At 35.1% G+C, this 26366-nt stretch overlaps 1 protein-coding gene across 1 annotated transcript in view; it reads right to left on the bottom strand.

The window, feature by feature from the left end:
• Positions 1-26366, bottom strand: part of LOC145683130 (uncharacterized) — a 72029-nt gene that overhangs the window by 25546 nt on the left and 20117 nt on the right. Inside the window, exons 4-6 of the mRNA XM_081754493.1 lie at positions 22785-23026; positions 13377-13444; positions 10961-11020 (exon numbers count right to left, since the gene is read on the bottom strand). Of these exons, the coding sequence (XP_081610619.1) occupies positions 13378-13444; positions 22785-23026 (309 nt within the window). The 3' untranslated portion in view covers positions 10961-11020; position 13377. The remainder of the gene's footprint in view (positions 1-10960; positions 11021-13376; positions 13445-22784; positions 23027-26366) is intronic.

Here is a 26366-nt window from a genome sequence, read left to right on the forward strand (position 1 = left end):
TATGGTAGCCTAGGACCATAGTATGTACCTCTATCAGTATTGGATGTCTATGTCGTTCCCTTTCATGGGTAAAAAATTGCCAAAAATTCAAATTTCGGGGGTTTTTGACCTAATTTATCCCCTTTGATGAGGTATTATTACCCTATATGGTTATATGGGCGTATACAGGGGTTCATTACCTTTCATAACATATGGGTATATTAATGCACCCCTTGAAAAATTTGGGAGGGGTACCTTGGCCCACCACTTAAATTTTGGAAATTGACCAATTTAAACATTGGGTATTATAGTACAGGACCCTAATATGTATTATGATAAATTTGGGTGGTCCACCTCATTTCCTTCTAGGGGTACAAAATTGCCAAAAATATAAACGTAAGCAATACGTTATACCACGTGTTTGGTTTTTGGTCGATTTTATCCCCTTTGATGAGGTGTTATTATCCTATATAGTTATATGGTCATGTATAGGGGTCCATTCCCTTTCATAAGATATGGGTATATTTGTGCATCCCGGGAGGGGTACGTTGGCCCACCACCTTAAATTTTGGAAATTGCCCAATTTCAACATTTGGTATTATAGTACTGGACCCTAACATGTATTATGATAAATTTGGGTGGATCACCTCGTTCCCTTTTAGGAGTACAAAATTGCCAAAATTTTAGTACAACCACGTGTTTGGTATTTGGTACATTTTATCCCCCTTTGATGAGGTCCTATTACCTTATATGGTTATATGGTCATGTATAGAGGTCCATTATCTATCATAAGACATGGGTACATTGGTGCACCCCGGGAGGGGTACCTTGGCCCACCCCTTAAATTTTGGAAAATGCTCAATTTAAACATTTGGTATTATAGTACAGGACCTCAATATGTATCATGATAAATTTTTGGATGGTCCACATCGTTCCCTTTTAGGGGTACAAAATTGCCAAAATATAAACGTTGTACCATGTGTTTTGTTTTTTGGTCCATTTTATCCCCTTTGATGAGATCCTATGATTACAAGGGGTCCATATCCTATCATAAGACATGGATATATTGTTGCACCCTTCTTAAATTTTGGCAATGGGGGTTCACTGAAATTGTCCAATTGAAGCATAGTACAGGACCTCAATATGTTTCGGTGGTCCTATTTTCAAATTTTAAGTACAACCACGTGTTCGGTTACTGACTCAATTTATCCTATTTGATAAGGTATGGACGGTATCTCCTTTCAATTTGGTAGTACCCTTCGGGTGTAGTACGGTCACGTGATCAATGATTTGGTTTTGATGCGCGACGAGGTCCCTGGTCAATGTTCTCTAGGAATTAGCTGGAAACTTTGAACAAGATTCTTGGCATTTAAAACTTTCTTTTTTTCAACTTTTCAAACTAAAAAAATCAAAACAAAAAATTGAAAACAAAAATTTCCAAACAAAAATGTTCAAACAAAAAATTTTAAACAAAAAATTCGAACATTTTTTAAACTTAAATTTCAAACAAAAAGTTTTTTAGTTTGAAACGAAAAAATTTTAAACAAAATTTCAAACGAAAAATTTTAAAAATTAAAAAAAAAATTTACAAACAAAAAATTTCAAACAAAATATTTTGAAACAAAAATTTTGAAACAAAAATTTGAAACAAATTTCGAAACGAAAAATTTTCAACAAAAAAAAATTGAAACGAAACATTTTGAAACAAAAAAATTTTCAAACAAAAATTTTTGAAACAATTTTCAAAACAAATTTGAAACGAAAAATTTTTCAAATAGAATTTAAATCAAACAGTGATCAGCTTTCACGGTTAACCGTTAAACTTTATCCGGTTTTTAACTATTCTATTAACAAATAAACGGTTTTCAACTATTCGATTAACAAATAAACGGTTTTCAACTATTCGATAAACAGATGAACTGTTTCTTTCCTTTTCACACCAGTGAGTGCAGGAATTTACAAACTAAAACAAAAAGAAAATTTGTACTCTCTTTAAATACGCATCATTTTTGAAACAAGGTGTTAGTGTTCATCATGGATACACAATGGAAATATCCATTTACCTGTATTCTCGCAGGGCCTAGTGGGTGTGGAAAAACGTATTTTGTGAAGCGATTACTGTCACATCTCCAACCATGATCAATGCAAAATTTCGTAAGATATATTGGTATTATGCAGAATGGCAAGACATGTATGCAACAATGCCAGTTCCAGTAGAATTTCACGAAGGACTTCCACGAATGAAAGATTTTCAGCCTCAAGATGGACCACATTTGATTATTATTGATGACCATATGCGAGAAGTGAATAGTGATATTGTTGATATGTTCACAAAAGGATCACATCATCGAAATATTAGTGTGATTTTTATAACACAAAATGTATTTCATCAAAGTAAAGCAAATAGAAATATGAGTTTAAATTGTTCGTATTTGGTGTTGTTTAAAAATCCACGTGACAAGTCACAAATCAAGCATATGAGTTATCAAATCATGCCTGAGCATCCACTGTTTCTACAAGAAAGTTATGCAGACGCAACAAGAAATCCACATGGTTATTTACTGATGGATCTTAAACAAGATACACCCGATGAAATGCGATTTCGTACAAATATTTTTCCCGACGATTTGCATCATTATGTTTACGTACCAACAAAACATGTTTAAATTATTGTGCATGTGAAAAGAATGACTTAGTCTGTCACGATGTCTCCTACAGTGAAACACGCTGATCTGCTACGTGCTCTGCACAAAGCTAAACCAAGATTTCGTAAAGCTATTATTGCCAATGCAGACGCTTCATTAATTCATAGTATTTGTGAATGTTGTTATAATGTCTTAAAAGGCAATGTTCCACTGACAAGTGCGCAGAAGTCAAGATTAAAGCGTTACAAGAACACGCTCCGCTATCTGGTGGACAATACAAAATCATTGGATAAAAAGAAGAAACATTTAGCCGTACAACAAGGAGGATTCTTACCTGCATTACTTGCACCTATTGTAGGAAGTGTGTTATCCAGTATTTTGTTTAAACAATAAACATCATGGAACATAGAAAGAAGATGGTTTTAGTGCCACCAGAAATGCTTCAACGAATGCATGCATCATCATCCCGTGCGAGTGAAAATCGAGAATCTAATCTCGATCGTGAAATGCAATCTTTATTGAATACATCGTATCCAAGTGATGAAGAAAAATGGAATCAGTACAATAGAATATTACAGAAATATCTTTATGTGATACGTAAACAAGAAGAACCAATACCACTTACAATTACATCAATGAAACCTGATGGTGACGTCCCGAATGTTGACGATAGCACGAAACAAGAAATTTTAGCCGCAATACCACAAATGTATCGTAAGAAAGCCGAACTACTATTCCGTCGTTTAAAACAAGATGACGCAATTACGTGGGATCATAAAGGAACAGTGTACATCAACGATAATAAACTACAAGGATCCAATATTGTAGATTTAATGTGCGATGTGACTCGACCGAGGAAACATTCTAATCCTCAAGGCTGGGAATTGTTTTGCAACTACCTTGCATCGTCAAACACACCTCAAGAATTGATTGGTAATCCACGAAGATTAAACTATATTGTCAAGCATAATAGTACAACAGCATCTGAAGGATCTGCACCACCAAAACCGGCACCTGAATTATTTTCTTCCGGAGAAGAAGAAGAAGAAGATGATGATGATGATGATGTTTTAGAAGTCCGACCAAAAAGAAAACGTATCATTCCACAATGGTCAACGTACAAACCATGAACAAAAAGTTGAAATCCATTTATTACAATCCAGCACATCCTGCATCGTTTTCTACTGCAAAGAAATTATGGCAAGCCACAGGAAAATCTATACCTCTAGCCAAAATAAAACTTTGGTTAAACAAACAACCTACCTACACGTTACATCGTCCTGTACGTCGTCGTTTCCGTAGAGATTTTTATCTTGTCAACAATATTGATGATCAATGGGAATGTGATTTAAATGATTTACAATCACTTCAAAACTATAATGACAATTACCGCTATATTCTTACAGTGATTGATGTGTTTAGTCGGTACGGGTGGGCTGTACCACTAAAATCAAAAAGTGCCAAGGATATAGTGAATGCATTTGAAATGATTTTCCAGGACAGGAAACCAATTGTGCTACGTAGTGATCAAGGAACTGAATTTACCAACAAGACAGTACAAAAGTTTCTCAGGAAACACAACGTGCAACATGTTACAACAAAGGATCCAGATATTAAAGCCAGCATCGCAGAAAGATTTAATCAGACATTGAAACATCGTATGTGGAAATACTTTACCAAATATCAAACATACAATTACATCAAAGTATTGCCTTTACTTGTAAAAACATACAATGAAAGTCGGCATTCCAGTATTAAAATGGCACCTGCAAACGTTTCTCAGGACAATTTACTGGAGGTGTCGCATAACTTATACGACAAAAAGCTACAACGTTCAAAACAAGATACGGATTTATCTGTTGGTGATACTGTTCGTATAAGTAAAACAAAACGTATCTTTGACAAGGGATACCTCGAGAACTGGACTTGGGAAATATTCAGAGTAAAAGCCATTGTACCAAGAAACCCACCAGTGTATCGACTAGAGGATTTAAATCATCAACTCATCGATGGTGTTTTCTACAGAGAAGAATTACAACCAGTACCGCTCCCTTCGACGTTCCTCATCGATAAAATATTACGTACAAGAACAAAAGGTCGCAGAAAGGAGTATCTCGTCCAGTGGAAAGGATATCCTTCCTCATTCAATTCGTGGATCCCTGCAACTTCATTGAAGAGGAAGAAGAATGGAACCTGATCAAGATTTTTACGTTACACTTCCCAGTAATAGTTCCATGGATTATTTTCCAGAAAATACATTGACTTCATATATTACGAAATTACAACGACGTGTAGAGTTTCGCCAGAAATGGGATGTGGCAATTGTAGAGATTCATTATCCACATTCTTTGCTGAACATTAACAGTGAAAACAATAAAATATATTACAAATCATCAAGTAGTAATGATCAAGAACCGTGGAAGGTTGTAACGATCCCTGTACGCTATTATAACAATATACGGGATCTTATTCATGCAATTAATATACATCATAAAGAAACCAATTTATTTATATCTCATGACGCAACTAATAATATATGCCTCATAAGACATCCCAAAAAGGAAATCCATACTTCTGTACAATTGTCACCAAGTGTTAGTTTAATGCTTGGATTTGACCCGAAAAGTGATTTAAAAGATATGGAAAAGGGACAATATACACCGGATGTACGATTAGGCTTACCATCACAAATGTACGTCTATTGTGACATTATTGAATCTGTCATTGTTGGAGATACAATGGTACCCTTGCTACGAATTGTCAACATGGATCCTGTGAATCATACTTTTGGAAGTCATGCAGTACAAATCTTTAATCCTGCACATTATGTTCCGGTGGAAAAAATGAATTTTGAGCAAATACAAATCGATATAAGAAATAGCACAGGTCATCGGATGCCATTCACCTTTGGAACGGTGTGTACAAAACTACATTTCCGTCGTCGTCGTCATGACTGATCCGTATTTGCAATACTACCAAAAACAAGCGTTGTCCGGTATCGGCAACGTCTATGTGGGAAGTCCCTATCAAGCAGGACATGGCATTGGAAGTTTCCTTGGTGGCTTATTTCGTTCAGTGTTACCACTTGTGAAACAAGGCGCTAAAACTGTGGGAAAAGAATTATTAAAATCAGGTGCCAATATGATTAATGACGTTGTGATCTCGAATCAACCGCTGGAAGAATCGTTTCATCAACGGATGCAAGAGGCAAAAACAAATTTACAAGAAAAAGCTAAAAATAAGTTGAAAACTATGCTGGGAAGTGGATATCTTAAACGAAAATGGGATGACTGCTCTCAGTTTGAGGTTGACCTTCCAACGATCAACAACACCATCAATCCTACAAAGAGACGTAAATTATCACATAAGAAGAAGAAGAGATCATTGGCATCGTCACCAGATATTTTTGATTAATTCAACGATGGCTTTCTTACATCATCAATCCTGTGAATGTGTAAAAAGTGAATTGGACATTTTTTCAACGTTGCCCACGCAAACCAGTGTTCTGGACAATCGTATTATTGGCTACAAACCAATTAGTTCAATAGCTGAAAATTCACCAATAGAATTTGTAGTGAGTGGTAGCAGTGATGAATACATTGATTTGCCACAAACCTTATTGTACATCCAAGCACAAATTGTGAAACCAGATGGTTCCTCCTTCATCAATACGGATAAAGCAATTGCACCTGTCAATGATTTTCTAAATGCTATGTTTAGTGAAGTACAAATCTACTTGAACAATAAACTGATTTCATTTCCGTCACATAATCATCCATATCGTTCGTACCTGGAAAAACTGCTCAATTATAGTGATGGAGCTAAAAATACACATTTACAAACAGCAATGTGGTATCAAGATACGGCTGGTCATATGAACGCAACCACAAGTGAGAACAAAGGATTTCAACAACGCTATGAACTGACAAAACAAAGTATGAAATTCGATATGATTGGACATCTTCATTGTGACATTTTTAATCAAGATAAATTTTTAATTCATGGAGTGGAATTACGTGTGAAACTTATTCCTGCAAAACCAAACTTTTGTCTCATGGCCGGTGAAAGTGGTGTCAATGCAAAAATCAATATTCTAGATGCATCGTTGCAGGTGAAAAAAGTCAGCATCAGCCCTAGTGTTAAATTGGCACACAATAAAATTTTACAATCTACACCGGCAAAGTATCCTCTGACAAGGGTTCAAATGAAATCATTTACCATCCCGAAGGATATACAATCCAAAACTATTGATAACCTGTTTATGGGAACATTGCCAAATCGTATTATTGTAGGATTTACATCGAATGAAGCATCCAGTGGAACTATTACCACCAATCCATTTGAATTTCAACATCTAAACATTAATTTCTTTACATTGTACGTGGATGGAAAAGCTGTACCTTCAAAACCATTGCAACCCAACTTTGAAGAAAATCTCTACATTTCATCGTACCACACATTGTTCTCAGGCTCTGGCATACATTTTACCAATACTGGAAATACAATTTCAAGAGCCGACTACAAGAATGGATATACACTGTTTGTATTTGACCTAACTCCCGATTCTTCTGCTGGAGATTGTCACTATTGGAATTTACAACGACATGGCGCCATCCGATTGGAAGTTCATTTCCAAGAGAAATTAGCAGCACCTGCAAACTGTATTGTGTATGGAGAGTTTTCCTCACTCCTAGAGATCGACCACCAGCGCAACATTATCCTGGACTTTTAAATTACAAGGTACGTATACGTTATGTATCATTTCCATTCACGATGTTGAATACATTACAATTAGCTAGTGCTTTACACGGTAGTCCATTATTCAGAAACCATTTTACCGAGGTATTTGCAAGCGATGAGTTACCCTCACGGATTTCTCTTCCTCTGGCAATGATTGTAAATACAGATCCATCCACAAAACTAGGAAGTCATTGGATTGCAATTTATATTGATCATCGCGGTGTTGGAGAATATTTTGACAGCTATGGCCTTCCTCCTTATGTACCACAACATGTTGCATTCTTAAAACTTCATTGTATGTACTATAAATATAATAATAGCCAAATGCAAAGTCTTGGTTCATCCGTATGTGGCTATTATGCTTATTTTTATTTGTGCTGTAAAGCCCAAGGAAAATCTCTGCGTGAAATTCAATACTTGTTCACAACAGTACCCACGGTTAATGATCGTAGACTGCTGCAATATACCTTCCAGGTAATTTTATCATATTTATCATTGTAAATGTATTGTTTAATCATCATCTATTTCTATACTAATCATCTTTTTCCTCGTTCTTTTTTACAGAATTCACAATACGAAGCTTTGCAAACGGGTGCTATGCTGCAAAACATGGAAACAAATCATTACAATCAAGAAGAGGAGGCGGTCTAATGAAGAAACCCAGCTCAATATACAAACATTGTCAATAAGAAAGAAAAAGAAGAAACCAGAAAAATGAATAAAATACAATTTATACTTATTTATGTGTTTTTATTGTCCATTCCATATACAACGGTATCAGATTCTCCTAAAAAACTGTGTGATATAAGACGAGAACCCTGGACAAAATTTCCACCTAATTCCTAAAGAACATTGACCAGGGACCTCGTCGCGCATCAAAACCAAATCATTGATCACGTGACCGTACTACACCCGAAGGGTACTACCAAATTGAAAGGAGATACCGTCCATACCTTATCAAATAGGATACATTGAGTCAGTAACCGAACACGTGGTTGTACTTAAAAATTTGAAAATAGGACCACCGAAACATATTGAGGTCCTGTACTATGCTTCAATTGGACAATTTCAGTGGACCCCCATTGCCAAAATTTAAGAAGGGTGCAACAATATACCCATGTCTTATGATAGGATATGGACCCCTTGTAATTATAGGATCTCATCAAAGGGGATAAAATGGACCAAAAAAAAAACAAACACGTGGTACAACGTTTATATTTTGGCAATTTTTGTACCCCTAAAAGGGAACGATGTAGACCATCCAAATTTATCATGATACATATTGAGGACCTGTACTATAATACCAAATGTTTAAATTGGGCAATTTCCAAAATTTAAGGGGTGGGCCAAGGTACCCCTCCCGGGGTGCACCAATGTACCTATGTCTTATGATAGATAATGAACCCCTATACATGACCATATAATCATATAAGGTAATAGAATCTCATCAAAGGGGGATAAAATGTACCAAATACCAAACACGTGGTTGTACTAAAATTTTGGCAATTTTGTACCCCTAAAAGGGAACGAGGTGGACCACCCAAATTTATAGTGATCTATATTAGTGTTCTATACTATAATACCAAATGTTTAAATTGGGCAATTTCCAAAATTAAAGGGGTGGGCCAAGGTGCCCCTACCGGGGGTGCTCAAATGTACCTATGTCTTATGATAGGTAATGGACCCCTATACATGACCATATAATCATATAAGGTAATAGGACCTCATCCAAGGAGATAAATTAGGTCGAAAACCAAACACGTGGTACAACGTATTGCTTACGTTTATAGTTTTGGCAATTTTGTACCCCTAGAAGGGAACGAGGTGGACCATCCAAATTTATCATGATACATATTAGGGTCCGGTACTATAATACCCAATGTTGAAATTGGGCAATTTCCAAAATTTAAGGGGTGGGCCAAGGTACCCCTCCCAAATTTTTCAAGGGGTGCATTAATATACCCATGTCTTATGAAAGGGAATGGACCCCTGTATACGCCCATATAACCATATAGGGTAATAATACCTCATCAAAGGGGATAAATTAGGTCAAAAACCCCCGAAATTTAAATTTTTGGCAATTTTTTACCCATAAAAGGGAACGACATAGACACCCAATACTGATAGAGGTACATACTATGGTCCTAGGCTACCATACCAAATTTTTAGATTTGGCAATTTCCAAAATTTAAGGGGGGTGGTCCTATGTACCCCTGCCAAATTTAGGGGGTGGGCCAAGGTACCCCTGCCAAAATTTAGAGGGGGTGGTCCTAGGTACCCCTAGGTCATTGACCCCGGGCCAAGGTCATTGACCTTTGACCTATGACGTCACAAAGGTCGGGGTCAAAGTCCAAAGTGAGGCAAAGTAACCCCATTACTACTGCTATTGTCCATCTTAAGAATTCTAAATGTGCTTTACTTAGAGGTTCATTTTCATCGCTTAAACACACATCGTCATAAATTAAAAAAAGCAATCAACTTAAAGTGTAGGTTTACCTTCGAAGTCATTATTTCATATTGTATAATTGTTAGGACTTCAAACAACTCACCCGGGTCAATTGACCACGACTCTCTACCTACATATAAATCAGATTTCAAAGCAACTTCAGCTAAAAATAGGAAACTGAGATGTTCAGCTGTTCAACAGGAGACCCTTTTAATTACGACTCTTCACGCAGAAGCTTAGTTTGGTCAATGAAAAATATGTTTATGAATGTTAGTAATGGTCTGAAATACTGTGTGTTTAAACATTTCAAGTTATGTTCAATAACAACAAAAAATGTAGGTTATTGTTTTATTACCTAGAACTGTGATCTACCTTTATTTGTAAATTGTGTTTTCAACTTGCATTAAATTTGAAGGCAAAGCTGGAACGGAAGATATTAATGATTTTATGTAATATTTAAACTTTACCTTTATGTCTCCAATACTTACGAATTTTGACTATTATATTCAGGAAAATGATAATTTTAAAATATTAAAAATATCGTAATTTTTTTTTTAATTTAAGCAAATTATAAAATGCATGCGTGCTGGCAAGATGTAAACCGATTTTCTTTCTTGTTTTACTAATTGTTAGTCTCCCGAATTCTCATCTTTCCTGCGGTTTTACGACTTGGCAAAATTACTTTTTTTTTTCGGCCTACCCTAACGACCACGTCGTTCTGTAACACTATTTTCTGAAATAGTGTTTATTGTTTCCTTATTACGCCGTTTCAAAATTACAAAAATAAGAAATATTTAATGACTTATCAACTTGTTAGGAAGAGGGTGGTACTTTCTGCTTTGAACTGTTACGTGTAAATTGTTACATAACTTTTTCTGCAGTGATGCAATGCTATCTTTATTTATTATAGGCACACAAAAGAATTAAATGTATATTTTTCGAAAAAAAGAATAAACAAACACCTAGACGTTTTATTTCCCTATCATTTACAATATTATTTATTCCTTAATATTTCATTGTATGTTTTTCTTTATTATTCTGCTAAATTTAATTTATTTTATTTAGAAAATAGTTACGAAAAGTTTAACTATACTAGGTCGCTATACAAACTTGATTTATTAAAGAGAAATCAAACTGCGAGAAAGCTTACCTGCTTCCGCACCCTTGTGTCGCCTTGATGACCTAGGCGACAGTACAATAATCAAACTATCTAAAAAATAAATAAATAAATTCAGATTAATATAAAATTATAATTATAGTAACGTTAATAAAATAAGTCTTAGCATTCGAAATAAACACCTTAATGGAGGAGTACTAACGAAAGGGAACATTATTTCTATTATTAGTGCACTGACGGTATGTTACACTTTTTAAACTACCCCTAAAATTAGATATTAAAGTAACGTGATGTTGTGAGTAGTCGACTCAGGATTAGAAGTTTCTGATGTGTGTAAATACCGTTATCGATGTAAGAGACCAAGGTATCAGGTCGTTAAAGAACCTATTTTAATTTGTTTATTTGAATTTATTACTTCTGATTGACATTAATATAAGTATTTTCTTATTGGCCCGGTGTTGTTTATAAGCATTCAGAAGGTTTTGTTCCATCAAAGGTATAGATTACTCTAAATGTAAATATACACATGGAAATTTGTAACTTTTCTCACTTTACTTGACGTTTTTATGTAATTAGTTTAAGTACTCGGTTTATCCAACATTGTTCATAGAATGGCAGACACCTCATGTTACAAGCGTTTGTCATATTCTATAATACCTGCGGCTATGCTATAATTTTCTGGTCGTGTGAACTTAATGTACACATTAATGGATCCAGCGAATCTAGTCCCATTCTTCCTGGTTCTTCATATTTACATCGAGAGAAGCTCTTCATATTTAAATCGGCAGACATATATAAAATTTTACACTCTGGTATATGCGTAAGAAAGGAAATGTCGAGGAAATTTAACTCACTCGGTTTGATTATAACAATTAGGATCTATTTGGTCTGTACTGAATTTACATCAATTTGAATTAGTAGTAGAGCTGTTTTCAGTGTGCTCGATTTACATTATGAGGTTTGTAGGCGAAATGTTAATTAAGCATTTTCTTCCGCGATCTGCTTATACATCTGATCTCTGTGTATCTTGCTAAGTAAGATTAATGTGACTATACCTACTCTTTCTATATTCTAGTACTCCAGATATGCGTCTTAATAAGTAACTGTTAATATACACTGCATAAACGGACGACGAAGCGAGATCAATGCTATAAGTTTATGAGAGGGAATTATAATAACTAGTCCGCTCGAACAAAATACAAAGCGTAATTGAGCAATATAAGATTATTAGATACTATCCCATTTTATCTAAGTACAAATTTGTAAAAAAGTACAAAAACATTGGTATTTCGAAAAGGAATATATAAATAATCAAGATACATGGAAATGTTACCACTGACATTCCTAATAATGACGAAAAGCACAATGGAAGCACAATATAAAGGGTATACATGTAACAATTTATAAGAATGCTATGATGGATACAATTTGTAGATGAATACAATGTATTAAGTCACGATTCGTAATGATAAAGGTGCCATACAGATAAGTAATCTATTATCATGTCCCGCTACGCGCATACCCACCATCCCTGACTACACTCACCCGCTGACTACAGGTGCATTGAGTACTACTACGCGATCCCACCAGAACGGTGTACACTGACTCGGCTATAGAGTATTCTTGCCTTTTTAGAAGCCACGAAGCACAAATTATTTTTCTTTTCACTGGAGATATTATGACATCGCTGGACGCTGTATTCAGACACTAAACCGTAAGTTATTTCTAAAGTAAATCTGCACTCAGGGTGCAGCTTCTCCCTTTAAAAGCACTTTCTGACGAGTCAGACATCATTAATGTCAGTATTCTTTCCTACAATAAGATTGGATGCATTGCGCATTATATAAATAAATATATTATGATCAAAGCTAATTTTCATCTCAAAAAGAGTATGAAGTTCTCCAATTCCTGATTTGTTTTTAAAGTACCGATCCTAGATATTTGAAAGTATTCACTTTACGAAAATATTATTTGATACTTTAAAGTTTTAATAATTTGCATTATTACGATCATGGCGAATTTCCATTTTCTCTGATTTTACTTTAGATTCATGTCTCTCCAGACTTACAAAACATTATTTTAGAGCCACGGATACCTTAAATACAAACAACATGTAGTCGACAATGTGATATTGCTGAAAGTATAACGTTGGTCATTAACAATACATGTTTACCTTGGATTTTATTTCCATGATAAAATGTACGATGAAGGCAATGATATTTTACAGGAACTATCTCACATATTAGTAATAATGTTTGATTTTCCCAAATTTTCTTTTATTTTCAATATACTTGTTTGTATATTTTGTTCCCTACAAAGTAAATCTTTCAAATCTTCTAAACATTACGGCAAATATTATCTAAGTTTTCAATATTATAGGTCTCTGGGATTTAACAACTAACATCTGAACTAATGACACAAAGTTTTATGAATCTTAAAAATTACTTACTTCAGCAACAACAGAATAGGCGCCGCCACCATCGTTTCCAGCGACGACGCGTACCAGCAGAATTAACACTGCAAACATAAAAAAGGAAGTTACCAATAATGATTCTATATTACATATTTCTATGAAAAAGAAAGAAAATATGAACAAAATACATGCCCTTATTCTCATAGTGCAATAGACAACTTTATTTTGTCTAGAATTCAGACACATTACTTCTTTTTACACGAGAAAATATAGCTGCGAAAGTATACTATCCCACCACTCTGCTCCTATCTCCGATAGGGAAATCTTCGAGTAAGTTTCCAACAATATTCGAAATACAAATTGTCGTGAAAGGATAAGCGAAAGAAAGTAAAAATTGGACAGAAAGGCGTAACGTTACATTTTAGAAAACTTGAAGTTCTAAATGGAGAGATGAAGAAAATAATATGCAGTTTACATACATGTTATAAGTGCAATATGCTTCAATCCTAATTTACTGTGGTAGTATAACTGGGTGCTGAAAATTTCGTCCCCTAATCCAGAAGGAGCGCATGTAGAACGATGAAAGTTTGCAGATATTCTACAGGCTTCCCTAATGTTCAACACACTTCCCTGCTCAGTGCTTTACTTATGCAGACAAATTAAACAAATTATTATAACTGTTCCTCGCACCCTGTTTCGTAGTAGTAACCACTTCCCTATTAGATCCAAAATGAACTCTTTCTAAGTGTTGTTTAAGTTTGGGGAATAAATAATAGTTTGGGGGGATTTAAATTTGGAAAACAAGGAGCATGATATAGACATTGAAACCGTAGATCATGCATGGAGTGTCAGGTTTACTTGCAGTGCTGTATAGACAAGGGCTCTGTCCTGAATTAACAGAATTAACTTTTCCTTTGTCAACAGCGTTTCACTTAATGGTTATCTTAGTTTAGTCAGTAATGCAGAGTAATACTGTGCTCTATATGTCTAACGTTTGGGCATGTAACCTATGCAAACCACTCAATCTTTGTCCCAGAAGAATTATGGAAACGCTTTTCCCGCCGACGTCTGTCTCTTGAACCTGTTGGGGTTATGGAAACCTGAGTGCTGCCATTCTATTGACTGTTCTCTTCTTTAAGAATTGTAGCAGTACAAAAATGTTTTATCAATGGTCAGTATTCGTGACAAAAAGTTTGATACTGCTGTCGGAATGAAAGAGTATTTTCCTCACATTTCCACGCATTTGAACTTGCGGTATATTTTTGTGAACACATTTTTTATAGCTTATGCATGTAATGATCATTATAATTATGTTACAAACGCGTTTCCGAAAAATGCTCACAATCTCTACCGTATGTTTCGCTGAGTCAAAGTTTTTTTTTTTTTATCTACAGGTTAAGTACCATCTGTTTAGAAATCGCCATGAATAACATAGCCACCCACTTCTTCATCACTGAATATGACAGAGGAGAGCATCATAATGTTTTACTGATTTGTTCATGAATTTCCTTCGGTGAATTTGTTTTTTGAATCAAAGATTTGATGACACCTCTTATCTCGATCTTTATGAAATCCGCTGGTGAGCACACGTGATTATTTTATGGGGCTGACAAGCACAACATGAATTTTGTTACTAGTATAAAAATTCGTATTACATTTTCTTCGATATTTCGGCTTGCAATTTAATTATTCTACCTGCACTCCTTGTTTGAATTACGAATTTTTCAGCAATCCATCGTAACGTATAGTACTAATGTTCAGCAATTTCAATATATGAGGTTGAATAGAAATGACACGATGTGATGCATCCACTTGAGAAACTATAAGGATTTCACAAATACGAGTAAATCTTCAAACAGCGAAAACATTCTGAAAAGGTATTGCAAATGAGAGAATGACTTTGAAGGATAACAGCAATGTAGATAGAAATATGGAAATGAACCACTAACACTCCTAAGCGTTACTCGCTTGCCTAACAAATTTCAAAGGGAGGAAAGTTGTGAATATCCTAAAGGAAAGATGAGGACTTACACGCGCACACACAAGTGAAGTGTTGACTGTTCAGTCTAGACTTAATTTTGGAATACTGGACTCATTAATCTTTCCATCCATTAGGTTTATTTGCTGACGATTCATTTGTTATTGAGCAAAATGGATCACCTCCGCACTTTCATGTAGACATGCAGGTGTACCTGGATAACATTGTCTTTGGTTAGGACTAAAGGGCATTTTGAGTATCACACCATTCACGTGACTTAAGCTCTCTAGGGTTTAAGTGTAAAAGAATATTGAAGAACGCAGTGTATAGTAAAACGCTACAGTCCCTGCTGGAACTGTGCCATGTAACTGAGATATCTTAGGAAGTAGTACCTCTGGTTACTTTGAAACCTCCATCAAGAATGGAGAGCATCGTGACCTAATGTATTTGGAAGTTGGTGGTTGGTACCTTCAGCTCAAATTGTAATTCCACAACAAAATTATGTCCGTGTTGTATTTTCTCCTTTATATTGTTGTAATATTCATAACAAGTCGACCTCGTATAGAGGCTACTTAACAATTTCAAGTGTGTGTATATTCTTTGAATAGTCTGAGTTGAGTTGAGTTTAAGTTTGAGTTTGAGTTTGAATAGTCTGAATTTATAGTTCAGAGAATCAGGTTAGTGCCTTGTGAAGAATTAGAATAATGATTGTTCACGTAAAAAGATCAGGGTTAGTAATGGTGTAAGAATAAATCTGGACAATCACTTCGGAGAACAGATAGTGAAAGTAGAATTGTTGTTGATACGCTACGATTAAAGAATAACAAAGTATGTAATTTAAATTTTAAAGTATACCTGGCAAGACAATAGGAACCAAATTCTAAATATTTCATGGTATGCCGAATTGAAAGAGCAAGTTTTAAATGTTCCTGTGATAATGATTTGTCAAAATTTTCATATTTAGTAAAAACGTCAGTGTTTATTCACATACGCACACTCTTCAACATTAAGTTACTTCCACTTTCAAATGCAGAAGTAAAATTGTGCCCCTTATTAGATCAAACGCGATAGTTCGCATCTCATCTTCTAGTTATACCTACGGATGAAGTTAACTTCTCTAGCTAATGATAGTCTACTAACAGCTCCAGTATTGATATTAACATCACAAGGTACGTAATTTAATGGTGTGAACACAACACAACATGTTTCACCTTAAGATTTTGGAACCTTTTGAAAACCTGGAAGGGGCTACAATCTCAGCTCGGTCTACCTCAGCTTATATTTTAGATGTCACCGTCATTACTCGAAACAATGACTCCTGAAATCCTTCTACACATAATTAGAATGAACCTATGTACTCCAGGGAAGATATATCTTCATATTTGGCCATCTAACTTTATGGAAAAAGAAATGACTTACTTGTATCTCTAATGTATCATACTTAACTTTATAAAGATACTCAACTATATCAAATGACAAATATGTGTGATGATAACAAAAAATGAAGTAACTGAAATGGTGACAGTTGAATATTTTCAGGCTCGGACGCCATTGTTTTATCTTATTGTGCTTTATTGCATGGTTCAATGAATAATATATTAAGAGTCTTCATCCCGGCGAAATTAAAATACCGCTAATTTTACAGTAATTATGTGATATCTTCAAATAGATAAAAGATAATTGAAATATGGAACAAGAGCTCCCTAGACAATATTATTTTGCGTGAGGTACCGTTATCACAAGTTACCTAGTGGCTTTTCGTTTTCAGCTGTTTAGAAACGCGAAAATAAATGCCGATTTTCAAAATGGCTCGAAATCGAAAGCAGATACGTGAGTCGTGATAACGGTTTCTCATGTAAAATAATATTGTCTAGGGCGCTCTTGTTCCACATTTCGATTTTTTTTATCTATTTGAAGATACCACATAATTACTGTAAAATTAGCGGTATTTTAATTTCGCCGGGATGAAGACTCTTAAGCTTTTAACATTGGATTAATTAAGTAAACTTACACCTGGTATTTTAAAAGGTCAATAATATTAATGAGATCGACACCTCACTGAAAAGGTGAACGAAAGGGGAGAATATTCCGTATCAAAATAATGCAAATATATTCTGTCAGTTCGTTCTAATGTTATAGATACATGTATAAAATAGATAAGCAACTTTACACATTAAGTCAACCCGCATCATTATGAACATATAAGCTAAGCTTTGAATAAAAATAAACGTAAAGGACGTACGAGAAGATTTAACATCATGACATAGAGATAACGTAGTGTTTCAAGCAAATAGAGCCATAAAGGAATTGCCCATTCAGGTGTACGTTTTCTCTGACTCATTGAATTACAGCCATAATATTCTTTATAGATAATTACTATATAGTTTCGCCAATTTATATCCTTGTGAGAACTAGGACACAAGAACAACTTTACTTATAAGCAATTTTCTACTTTCCTTCCTCCTTCGTGAAGCAATAGTTCACTGAATTTGCGTGTCATACATTTTCTCACTTTCCGTTTGATCCCGCTTCGCTTGTCTATGGGATATGGATATGTAAAATTAATTATATGAAAGCGGATTTTTTTCTTAAAATTGACAAAGTACCACGGCCTTACTTTGCAGAATTGACTTGGTTACACAAAATATTCGATAAAATTCTGTGTGTCAGGAATTGGACTTCGGTTCCCCAAAGTATCTGGTTTTATTTTGGTAAGAGAGAGAGAGAGAAAAATGAAATGTAATTTTTTTTATTCAATACTCAAGAAATTTCTTTGAGCAAATTTGTACAACTTTTGGTTATGGTAGTCTTGTTCAATTGCAACGAATATTCACCATCCTTACTAAAAGGATCTTCCATCATGCAACAGTATCCAGTCGTGGAAGGAATGTATTCTGGGAGTGAAGTGATTTCTTCATAGTGCTGGTAAATTATGTATTTGAACAGACAGGTGGATACAATAAGACATTTAGTCCGTGGAAATCAATTGCACCTGAAAATATGTACCTGGGAATTCCAAGGTCAAACGTGCACGGTACAGTACATAAACGATTAGGTTTGGATACGTATAACGTGCAATTGTTATGCGAAATCAACCCTAATCACAAGCAAAATAGGCTTGAATTTGCCAATAGATTACTGCTTGGGATTGATAATTATTATACTTTTCTAACGTTGTTTTATTGGATGAAGTAACTTTTGACTTGTCTGACTCAGTTTACAGACACAGTGCTAATATATACACATCCGAGAAACTATATCTGTATTTTTTTAAACGCAAATTGAAGACAGCTCCAAACTTTAGTATTTAGCCTTTTTAACACATAATAAAGAAATATGGAACTAAGTATAACAGAAAACGTGTTCCTGGACATATTTCGAATCTCTTCAGTTCAACAGTTACATAATTTTCACTTTCAAGTGATATTCTATACTGATTTTCACGAAGTTTTGCACCCCTTGTAGAGGGCCGCGGTGGCTCAGTGGTAGAGCGTTCACCTCTGGTGCTTGGGGTCCCAGGTTCGATCCCAGCCCCCGCCAAGTGAACTTTGTGTTGGACAAACACCGTGTGCGTGGGTTTTCTCGGGGTTCTCCCGTTTCCTCCCACTTTCTTCATTCCACCATTTCATTCATTACTCATCATCACCGTCTCCTTTAGCCTAACCGGCATAACCGTGGGACGTAAAACTCAAAGATTTCATTTCATTTTTTCATTTTTGCACCCCTTGTAAACAATGCAGACTGCAGTGCAGAAATGTTGCTAACTAATTAAACAAAAAATGTTATATGCAATTTTGTGCTAAGAAATGAATAAACAAACTGAAGGGCGGAAAACAATGAGATTAAAAATAAGATGGCATGGCCTTGTGATAGGAGAATCAGGAACCATTTTCTCTCGTTGGCAGTGGCGTACGCACTACTCTCCTGAATCTTTGAACTACTATGTAAACGCATACACGCATCAGGAGAAAGAAGGGCAGAACGTTGAATTTCTTCTACCAGTGTAAATTACAACTAAAACTTACTATCCTCACTCCTAACGTTTCCTCTAGCTGAGAATCTACCTAAAATGTTAGGATTCAGAGCCACCATTACATGATGACTTAGTGTTCCTGCTAGCAGATCTATGGTTGAATGGATGGATTAAAGTTTATCGTCCCCTTCATCAACAAGGTTCTATGAGATGTGGACCTACAGCCGAACAAGTGATCCGAACTACATGAATTTCTTCCGAAAATCGAACGCGAGTCTCCCGCCCGACGACGAGTACGCGGAACATATAGCCACAAAGGAGCTAATTATCAGATCTAGAAACATGTGCAGTAGTACTCACGACTTCTATTCAAAATTGAGCTCTTGGGGGGGCGCGGTGGCTCAGTGGTAGAGCGTTCACCTCTGGCATATGGGGTTCCTGGTTCGATCCCAGCTCGCGTCAAGTGAACCTTGTGGTGGACAAACACCGTGTGCGTTGGTTTCCTCTGGGTCCTTCAGTTTCCTCCCACTTCTTCATTCCAGCATTTCATTCATGTTTTCATCATCACCGTCTCCTTTAGCCTAGCCTGCATAATCGTGGAACGTAAAACTCAAAAGATTTCATTTCATTTCATTTCACAATTGAGCTCCTTGTACGTTTCCGTTACAGGCGAGCGAGTGTTTGGAACAAGCAATTGTTCATTCCACAAGAACTTGAAAACTACTGAGTTTACTTATTTCTTGAATAGAGAATTTATTATTTTATTTCCTTTGTTACATGTAATAAAATACCTATAAAATATATTTTGAATCCTCGTGACTTATACTTTCATTTGATATCTAACAGAAAAGTTACGCCATAAACTAATATCAGTCATGAGAGTATGAAGACTCTATCGACATCTTATTCAACAAATTCCAAGAAACTTTTTAGATTCTACATAGGAATAAAGACAAATTATTTAACATGCACATAGTACCTCCTCTTAATTTCACTGCAGCCACAAAAAAAAAAATAAGACTCAAAAGTTATGAACATTCCTATCCAATATTATAAAAACTCTTAAATGTTGAAGATTCCTTTCTACATTATTTCATTTCTGGCACCAAATATCCGGTTTTTGCATCTTTTAAATTGTCATTTATTCTGATCGCATTTTAAAAACGCGATATACAAATTATAAATTAAAAAAAATGCCTCATATTACTTCGTAATTAATCACTAAAACAGGCTTTATCCTCTTTAACTTCTATTCCCTCACTCTCTCTGTCTCTCTCTCTCTTTTTTTTCTTTTTTCTTTCTTTTTAATTGATTATTTCCTCATCTCTAATGAAAGGTCAAACAAAGGTCTGAAATACTATAAGGAATTTATTATCTTCAATAAGAACAGCGAGTTCATTTGATTTCTCTTTTTCATTTTCTTAGCCCATTTTCATGAAATGACACAACTGTTTGACAACCTTTCTTTGTGAAAAACTAAAAAATAACTATGAGTTAGCAACATTGAAAATGAGACTAATAATCGTTTATACTTCCATGAGCAAATAGTACACAACAAATGCAATGTATTATGGTAATTAATGTATTGTTAAGGCACAGTAAGAACATTTAGGATCCGACTCAAAGTATGTATCTATATGGGATCGAAATCTTTAACCAAACTCGAATTTATAAGAGAAAACTGTTACAACAAATGACAAAACACACGAAGTGCGCGCCACAATTTAAAGATGTCGCCCAAGGAAGCCAGCAGGTTACCTGCTGCTCGTTGTTATTCCGCTAAACATAAACAAGGCAAACCCGTAAGTGTAGAAGAAAAGCAAATACTTTATCAAAAGATATCAACGTTGTTCAATTCACTTGAAGAAAACTAAGACCTATAATAGCTAATTTTCATGTTTTCATAGAATATTTATTTAATTACTTTGTAGTACTGAAGTTAGTATTTGTACATTCGCATGCTGTATAATCAATCAATCGATCAATCAATTGAAATCACGTCAATATTGAACTTAAGGGGGAAAGGTACCATCTGCTTTTCATGGATATGCGTAATGATTTAGGTGATAGATGAAAAAAATAAGCTCCCATAATGATAAATATGCTTGCTGTTACATACCAGCGCCATCTCTTTATCGTTCAGTTGATAATTTGATATATCTCACTCTAATTTCATCTATAATTACAGTTTGGAGAAAAATAACAATGTTCAGTTGCTCTTAAAGGAAGGGGGGATTATATAATATTGGGTATATTGCCCTATATCATGGCAATGGTGTGAGAGAGACGAGCAATGCACATCACAGTAGCAGAAATACATGCACGTGCTGCAGCAGAAATATTGCGGAAAACAGACGAAACAATTTCCTTTTCACCAATCAGCAAATAGTCGTGCGCGCAGTGATACAACATCCAGTTACGCGTTTTTTTTTTTTTTTTTTTTTTAAGGATGCAAAGGACTGTGAAAAACGCTTTAGTCTGATAGTACCCCATCACATTGACTCCAGCAGGCAATGGTGTATTTTGATACGGAATATTCAGGATGTTTGATAAGGCGTGGTGGGCCTTTTTTCTGGCCACCCTATTCAGGCAATGTAGCCCCCTCTGGAATTTTTGTTTGGGGATATGGGAAAAACCTTGTGTATTGTGATGAAAAAGGTTCAGAATCTAAATAAATTGATAAACTCTGTTGGAATGCTATTGGTTCTGGTAGAGATAGAGAGAGAGAAAGTTTGAATTAAGGCTGGGTACTTGCCGAATGACAAATGAGGCTACTGTGGTGTTAATTTAAATTTTAATGACTTGTATGTAAATTAAAAAAGAAAAAAATTTAAGTTTACCCTCAGAATCAGTAATTTATTATTTCTCTATATCTCCTACTAAAACCTTAGTGTTTTAATGGTCGTCAGTCTCATTCCTGGTACCCTGTATTTTGAAAGTTAAAAGAAACCAATTAAACTATATATTTGATATCCAACTATACATTTCAGTAAGCTATTTTGAATAACTCTGAAGAAAAGTACACTACATTGAGAAAATAGGGAAACGTACACTGAGAAAAAAATGTAGGTGGTGTACTTAAAAAGGAAGGTTATATGCGTAATTCCTGTAGTTTTTGGACTTAACGTACAACAGACGTATAACTGAAAATGCATGTTTTATAATACTTTCCGTATAAGCGTTCCATCTATACGCACTTTCCGTCTGAAACAATGGATGTATATAACATATAGCTGAGGAATGTAACATAAGTATATGCATGTGATATACGGAAAACTGTTAGATGTCAGACATCCTGCAACGGCATGATGTAACACCTAAGAGAAGTGCGTCATATTGATTTCTGTAGTAAGCATGAGGATTCCGTATATGTGTACAATATACCGCTGTCCGGAGAACGGATTTTTCTCAGTGTACTCAAAATTAGTTTTTTTTTTTTTTTTTTTTTGTATTCATTCTAATGATAACATAAATAAACACAGTAAGAACTTACACATTCACTTCATCATTAACAGCAGAAACATCTAAAGTAGCACAATTTCCATCCACAGAATCAGTATCATTAAAATCTTCTTCCTCAGACACATATATAGCTTGCAAGTTTAAGTCATCAGGACCAGCAGAAACATTAGAATTAGCACAACAATCATCGACGGAATCAATATCTTGTTCTATAGTATCTTCGTCATCAGACACGTATATGTCTTTTAAATAACATGCCGACACCAAACTAACCTGAAATATTACGTCATAAGATGAAAATTATCTTACTCTTTTAGCAAGAAAATAGTCTTAATATAGACGCAAGACAATATATATAAGCATTCAAAAGAAAAAGGTTGACAAACAATTAAAATCAGGCTAGCATTAATACCGTTTATTTGTATAATGTGAATCCTGCATTATTATGGAAGACAATGAAGGCTTGGAAACTGGTATTACATGAATTCAATTATAAATAAAGACACTACAATCAAGTAAATGTACTATACTCAGGCCCGTGGTGGCCCATCGGACACCGGGACATGTCCCGGTGCGCCCTCGAAACATAACATTATAAATAAAGGTACAAGTTTTATATATATATATATATATATATATATATATATATATATATATATATAATAAATTCTTCCAGTTGTTATTGGTAAAGAACCCGTGATAAGTACACTGCGCTCTTTATATAAGGCGTCTTGCAAAACCATATCAAACATAAACAGTTTTAGTTATTCTTCTGTATAGCACTGTTTTGTACAATGAACACATATTGTTGCTGTTGGTAAAGAACCCTTAAAGGGTACTGTGCACCTTTTCGAAGGTGCCCTTGCGAAACCACATCAAAAGTAAACAGTTTTAATTATTCTTCTGTATAGTACAGTCTGTCCAATAAGTACATACTGTTAGTGTTGATAAGGATCCCGTGAAGGGTACAGCGCGCCCTGCGAAAAATCACACTATAGATAAGTGGTTTTAGTTGTTGTTCTCTATATCAGTTCTGTATAGTAATTCATATAGTGGCTGCTGGTAAAGAACCTGTGAAGGATACAGTGCGCCCTTATAAAAGGCGACCTGCAAGCTATCACATTTTAAGTATTTTTAAAAATTTTTCTGTATATCAGTTTTGTATTATACATCCATACAATCGTTGTTGGCGAAGAACAGGTAAAGAGTACAATTACTTTTTAAAAAATATGTATAAAGCCAATAAAGCAATTAACATGAAGGTCAATTTAGTAAGATAATATAGGACTTTCTCGTGCTACTACTCATTTATTGCCAAAAAAAGTGTCAGAAGCTAAGCGCAATGGATATAACGCATTTTAAAAACAATTCAAATTTTCTTTAAACTCTTTATTTACAAATTTGAACCTGTAAGTTTTAGAGCAGTGTTTGAATAATCAGTGCCCACTGTATTTCTAAAATATAGCTATGTTGATTTATTGGTATATATTAAGCTTATTTTGTTTGACAAAAAATGTATTACAAGAACTAAAAAGTATTTCTCTAGTAAAGACGCCACAATTTCGCTATTTACGTTACTAAACAAATTTGGTGCTTTTAATACATAACATGGCGCCTAGGGTGTAACTTAATTAATATAACAAACGTCGAGAGGTGATTCCTGACACCGAGAGAAAACGAAAAGTAGGGTGGGTGCGCTATATATGGAATACGTTCCTAATATGAAATACCACATTATTTTGTCTGCTATGTGCTGCCACCGAATAGACTGTACGTAAACTTGTACACCGTGGTACCCTCAGTCTGTGCATGAGTGGTTTGCTGCCGAACGATAATAAAACATTTTCTTTTGCTGCAGAATATTTTTCTGAAGAACTTGAGTTTTCCGGACGTATTTTTCTAGGCTGCTGAAAGTACACAAAGAGCTATGTATTATTGCTGAGTTTGAGATATTTTGATTACATATATAGTGTTCCATAAGAGCATAAAGATTAAGTGCACAGAGAATCACGTAAGCGTGTGTAGGAAGAAGACTATTCAAAATTACAATTTTCCTAATATGGAATACTAGCAGGATCCTAATATGGAATATTCCTACATAGGTTCATATGTATGTGAACTATAAGTGAAGAAGAATAATTGAATTGTAAGCTATATTAGACTTGGCATATTATTGTAGGCCGAGCATACACGTGGCCTCTTAGTCGGGACGTTTGGCATTTGTATTGTCTGTCTGTGTTTCTTGCGATAACTCCTGAACGCGTGAACTGATTCAAATGAACCTTTCACAGATTGTTTATTGGTTCCACAGAAAAATGATTTAGAAGCTGCCTGTACTTCATCGCAATGGGCCTTTACCTCATCCTCGCAAGTAGTTAGGAAACGTTTAGCCTTCCAACGCCAACCAAAGAAAATCCAATCGAAACAGCAAAAGAAAGGACATCACGCGACTACAAAGAAGATAGTGAATCCGAAGAGTCAGTGAGTGACTTGAAGGAAGATAGTGACAGTTTAACTGATCTTACTGTTGATGACGAATGTGGATATTGTGGTTGCTCAGTTCAGGGGAGGGAGATTTATTAAAATGCCCAGTTTGTAAAAGATGGTCCCATGAAAGGTGGAAAAAAAATATGTTTGAGGCCATTGTTTTGCAAAGTAAAATTGGAATCAAAATTCGGAAGCCTAAGACACGCTAATCCAGTATGTTTGAACTTTATATATATAGGGTATTTTTTTACTTGATTTGCTTCCCCGAATATTTCGTTTTATTACTTTTATTGTTGCTTATATCTAGTAAACATACTTATTCCAAGGTAAAAGAAATTATAGCTATTCCAAACGTTAAAAATGTAGCTATTACGGCCTATTACAGCAATTTACAAACATAGGCCTGATGATGAATAAGTACAGTCAAGTTCGATGATTATTTTTGTACTACTTAAAATTCTGGTTTTTCTGCTATTTTTTGTATGTTAATTATCTTAAGAATGTTATGTCCACTTGACTTATAGACCTACCAAATATGATATATAGGCCATAATGAATACAATGAAACATTTAGGTAATTCGAGCATGGACACGATCCCTGCTCAAACCGTCCATCCTGACTGAGGTTTTCCCTGGTTTTTCTGTTTCATCAGACGTATGCCGGGATGGTACTTTTCCTGAGACCAGGGCCGTGTCCTTTTTAATTCGTAGACTTATCCTAAGGGTCGATGTGATCTCGGAATTGGAGGTTCGAACACTTTTTTCTTCTTTCCTTGAACTAATAAATAAATCTATTTCTTAAATAAACAAATAACTATTTATTCTGGTATAATGGTATTTATTAGCTCAAGGAAACGAACAAATGAAGTGTTCAGGCCTCCAACTCCGAGATCACATCGGCCTTTAAGGTAAGTCTACGAATTGGAAAGAACTCGGTCCTGGCCTCCGGAAAAGTACCATCTCGGCATTGGGAATAAGGAAAACAGGGAAAATCCTCACTAAGGATGGTCAGTCTGAGCAGGGATCGTGCCCGTGCTCGAATTCTCCAAATGTCGCATCGTACACTGTAAAAAATGGTGTTGAAACAACACAAAATGACTACTACTTTAGCGTGTTACTTGTGTGT

This window comes from Thermobia domestica, chromosome 4 (genome assembly GCF_964235325.1).
Source record: "Thermobia domestica chromosome 4, izTheDome1.hap1.1, whole genome shotgun sequence".
Lineage (NCBI taxonomy): Eukaryota > Metazoa > Arthropoda > Insecta > Zygentoma > Lepismatidae > Thermobia > Thermobia domestica.